At 38.9% G+C, this 5,328-nt stretch overlaps 1 protein-coding gene across 1 annotated transcript; it reads left to right on the forward strand.

The window, feature by feature from the left end:
- The first annotated feature begins 1,096 nt into the window (after positions 1 to 1,096).
- On the forward strand, positions 1,097 to 4,648 carry LOC144806347 (uncharacterized). Its single transcript, XM_078672728.1, has one exon. The coding sequence runs from the start codon at positions 1,248 to 1,250 to the stop codon at positions 3,732 to 3,734; it is 2,487 nt and encodes an 828-aa protein (XP_078528854.1). The 5' UTR covers positions 1,097 to 1,247; the 3' UTR covers positions 3,735 to 4,648.
- The last annotated feature ends 680 nt before the right edge of the window (positions 4,649 to 5,328 follow it).

The raw sequence follows: 5,328 nt of genomic DNA on the forward strand, positions 1-5,328 counted from the left end.
TCCCATTTTTTCTCATTTTCGGAAAGCCCTTAAAACTTTTTTCTTTCTTCAGGCTTTTCCAGGCTAATCTCTCTCGCACCAGTTAGGCAGATTCCGATGTGTTCCTCAGCGCCAGGAAGCCGCTTGGCCACAGAGCGCTTTATAAATTTCTTTTTCATTTCATTTCATTTCATTAGCTCTCCAACTAGATAGAAGTAGCTCTCTTATGTGCATCCCAGCTTACTAATTTGGAACGTTTTTCTTTGTTGAATTAATGTCTACAGACCTAATGAGTGTATTCAAGACAAAAAAGTGTGTGTTTTCAGAACTCATAAGTTAATGTTTAGAGACAAAAATGTCTGAATGTCCAAAATATATGTAAAGCTAGTATCGGAGTGATAAATCATACACTATTACTGATATTATACCTTAATGCTAGGGGTATTGTAGCTATGGATGTCATATTAACCGTATAGAGGCATTCCAATCTGAAACGGTTTTTTTACTTTACTGCTTGCCGGATGTACTACTGAAGTGATCACTGTGAGTAATCTTGCATGGGGGGGGGGGACTAATGTGATCTTGCCTGATGTGGTTACTATTTCAACACAAATAATAGTAGCTCACAATGATTTTAATTGAACATGAGTAGCTCTAAGTACACAAAAGGTTGGTGATCTCTACTCTAAAAGGTCTAGATAGAAACTGTGCAAATGAATTTGCACTGCTTAAAAACACCTAAACATTAATAACCACTGATTTTATACTGACAAACCCCCGCTGCAGTTCACATCAAAAACTGAAAACAGCAAAGACTAAATGTATTGCAGAGTTTCTTTCACTTTGTTTTAAATGTGAAGTATAAGTCTTTCTAGATAGCATTAGGTTATAATTATAGTTACTTTATATTAACTTGCTTTTTTTTGTTACAGGTGAAAGGAATGCTTTAGGAATGGAAGATTGAAAGGACATTCAGGTATATTTTTTTAAAGCAAAAGTCTGCAAGGCTGGGCATTGAAAATTCATCCCATGAAGATCCGTTCAAAAAACAAAAAGAAATCTTAATCTATACACTGAAGTAGCATGAAAACAAATACACTGCTTGAAAAGACTAACGTGAGAGACACTAGGGAATAGAGAACTTTCTAAATGTACTAAAACACTCAAAGCTGTTTCTTATAGCATTCTATAAGGAGTGGATGAAGTCAGCATAGAAGAAAGACAATATATATTTATTATAAGTAGGGTTTGAACATAAATCTCACGCAATGGAAAGACATAAGTATTCAGAATGTGATAAAACATTCAGGGCCACTGGCCGTCTACAATTACACAAGGTCGCCCAAGCAAGACTCAGAACATGTAAATGCAGGGAATATGGGCAGACATTCAATCAAACGAGTCTTGATACCAGGAAGAAGTTACATGAATGTACTGAATGTCAGAAGGCAGTGCATGCAAAAGGACACCTACCGGTACAACAGGCAAGCCATGCTGAGGAAAATACATTCACTACAAAAGGCAACTTGCAGGCATATCAGAATGGTCATGCTGATGGGAAAACTTTTAACCTAACTGAATGTAATCCAGCATTCATTACAAAGACAGACTTAATACAACAACAAAACATCCACATTGGGAAAAAGCCCCATGAATGTAGAGAATGTGACAAGTTATTCATCAGAAAGGCAAACTTAATGCGACTTCTGAAAATTCACTCTGGAGAGAAGCCATATAAATGTACAGAATGTGACAAGGCATTCTATAGAAAAGAGTTGTTAAAGCAACATCAGAAATTCCACACTGGAGTGAAACCCTTTAGTTGTAGTGAATGTGACAAGGCATTCGTTGCTAAGGGAGCGCTAATGCATCATCTGAAAATTCACACTGAAGAGAAACCATATAAATGTACTGAATGCGAAAAGGCTTTCATTTCAAACACAAACCTAATGCAGCATCTGAATATACACACTGGGGAGAAACCATTTAAATGTACAGAATGTGACCAGGCATTTGCTGCAAAGGCAAACCTGATGCGACATTGGAAAATGCATACTGAAGAGAAGCCATATAAATGTACTGAATGTGACAAGGCATTCGTTGAAAAGGAATCCCTTATGCGACATTTGAAAATCCACACTGGAGAGAAACCATATAAATGTACAGAATGTGACAAGACATTCATTACAAAAAAAGAGCTAATACGACATCATACAGTCCACACAGGGGAGAAACCATATAAATGTACTGAATGTAACAAGGCATTTGTTACAAGGGGAGAGGTACATCGACATTATGCAGTCCACAATGGGGAAAAACCGTATGAATGTGCTGCATGTGACAAGGCATTCTTCACAAAAGCACTGTTGAACCAACATCAGAAAATCCACACTGGAAATAAACCATACAGTTGCAGTGAATGTGACAAGGCATTCATTACTAACAGAGAACTAATACGACATCAGAGAGTCCACACTGGGGAGAAACCATATGAATGCTCTGAATGTGACAAGGCTTTCAGTACAAGTGCATCCCTAATACGACATCAGAGAGTGCACACTGGTGAGAAACCATATAAATGCACTGAATGTGACAAGGCATTCATTACAAAAGGAGCCCTTATTCTACATCAGAGATGCCATACTGGAGAGAAACCATATGAATGTACTGAATGTGACAGGTCATTCATTGCAAAAAGCTATCTCTTGCAACATCAGAAAATCCACACCGGAGACAAACCATATGGTTGTAGTGAATGTGAGAAAACCTTCTTTACAAAAACCTATCTCTTGCGACATCAGAGATTCCACACCGGAGAGAAACCATTTGCTTGTAGAGAATGTGAAAAGGCATTTGTTACAAAATTGCAATTAAACCAACATCAGAAATTCCACTCTGGGGAGAAACCATACCGTTGTGGTGAATGTAAGAAGGCATTTTTTACAAAATTGCAATTAAAACAGCATCAAAAATTCCACTCTGGGGAGAAACCATATAGTTGTAGTGAATGTGAGAAGGCATTTGTTACAAAAGGGGAATTAAAGCAACATCAGAAAACTCACACTGGAGAGAAACCATATGATTGCTCTGACTGTGGCAAGGCATTCACTGCAAAGCACACCCTTATACTACATCAGAAAAGACACACTGGAAAGAAACCATTTGGCTGTAGTGAATGTGAGAAGGCGTTTATTACAAAACAGCGGTTAATGCAACATCAAGAAACCCACACTGGGAAGAAATATCAATGCAATGAATGTGACAAGGCATTTTTTGCAAAGGGAAGCCTAACGCGACATCAGAAAGTTCACACTGGAGAGACACCGTATAAATGTACTGAATGTGACAAAGCATACACTCTAAAGCACCAACTAGAACAACACCAGGAAATCCATACCGGAAAGAAACGCTATTGTTGTAGTGAGTGTGACAAAGCATTCTTCAGAAAACAACACTTAATGGTACATCAGAATACCCACACTGGAGAGAAACCATATAAATGCACTGAATGTGACAAGGCATACAATAGAAAACACCACTTGTTGGAACATCAGAAAACCCACACAGGAGAGCGACCATATCAATGTATTGAATGTGGCAAGGCATTTAGGAGAAAGACACACCTAATGCAACATCTGAACGTCCACACAGGAGAGAAACTATATAAATGTACTGAATGTGAAAAGGCATTCACTTTAAAGCACAAGCTAGTGCAACATCAGAAAATCCACACTGGCGAGAAACAATACGATTGAAGTGAATGTGGGAAGGGTTTTCCAAGGGACTGCCTAATGCTACTTCTGAAAGTCCACACTGGGGAGAAACTATATGAATGTACAGAATGTTACAAGACATTTGTTGCAAAGAACATCCTAATGCAGCATCAGAAAGTCCACGGGAAAGACCCTATTGATCTACTGAATAGGACAAGGCATTCGATTTAAAGCACCTATTAGAGCCATCTCAGAAAATCCACACCGGGAAGTAACCATTTGCTTGTAATCGGTGTGACAGGGCAGTCATTAGAAACAACACTGCAATATCATGGAACCCAAACAGAAGAGAAACCATGTGAATTCATACAAGGGCAACATTCTATCAATGTACTCAATCTGACAAAGCATTTCTTGAAAGGTGAGGACTATTTTTAGATTGGGAGGTTCATACGGGGTGGAAGCCACTCCGCTGATCGGAATGAGCCCTAATGTGACAAGTCATTTATTCACCAAAAGGAAGACTGTTTTCTGATTTGACATTTTCCACAGGGCGAAGCCACATCAGTGTACTAAATGTGATGCAGCATACATTACATAGACTGGGCGATAATATCATTTGAAATCTAACACTGGTGAGAACTCTAATAAATTTACTGAATGTGAAAATACTTTCATCATAAACTCATCACTAAATAAACATCTGAATCTCCACAAGGGGAAGAAATCATATGAAATTGCTGAATGTGACAATGTGATTTAGAAATTATAAGCTAATGCGATAGCAGGACACCAACACTGGGGAGAAACCATACGAATGTACCAAATGTGATCAAAATTTAATTATAAAAGGAAACATACTAGGTCATCAGAATGTCCACATCTGAGAGAACCCTTATGAATGTGTTTGAATGTGAAAAGGCTCAGTGTGCCCACCAGGCACAAAACAAGAGTTTTCTGACTCGGACAAGACAATCATTAGAAAGGAATATATTATGTAACATGAAAGTTCACACCAGACAGAAACCACTAGAATATAATGAATGTGAGAAAGTATTTACTATAAAGTGCACTCTAGTGGGTTATCTCACATCACACAATGGATGAAGGGTAGGATGACCAAATTATTAAAAACCAAACTCTGGGAAATTTGGCAAATATATAAGTAGAACTAATAGTTTTAGAGCGACTTAAGAGCACAGAACAGCTCAATTGACAGCACTCGTCAGCATAGAAATGACAGAAATGAGGGTATATGGTGAATTCAATGCAGCCTTTATACTCCATATTATATGTAATGCAGATTGCTATCTGTTTGAGCCATCTAACTGATTCTGCACTGGGACAGAAAAACACATTCATTTAGGGGCGTGGCCTGATGAGATGGCAGACTAGATGTGCCTCTGTGGAGCTCCCGGACCAAGCACGATAATCCTGCACTATCCTTATACACAGACAGTAATCTAGCAGCATAATTCCTGCTAACAGCACCAACGAGGGGTGCGTGTGCCCAACTAAAGGCTGAAGACCATGGCAAAGCCTAAACACGCCACAGGGAGTGGAGTCGGTGGACTAATGTGGCTGAGGGCTGCTGAAGTCAGTAGGTGGGCGTGACCTGTGTCAGTATTGGAGGGGC

The sequence above is a fragment of the Lissotriton helveticus genome, assembly GCF_964261635.1.
Source record: "Lissotriton helveticus chromosome 1_1 unlocalized genomic scaffold, aLisHel1.1 SUPER_1_unloc_65, whole genome shotgun sequence".
NCBI lineage: Eukaryota > Metazoa > Chordata > Amphibia > Caudata > Salamandridae > Lissotriton > Lissotriton helveticus.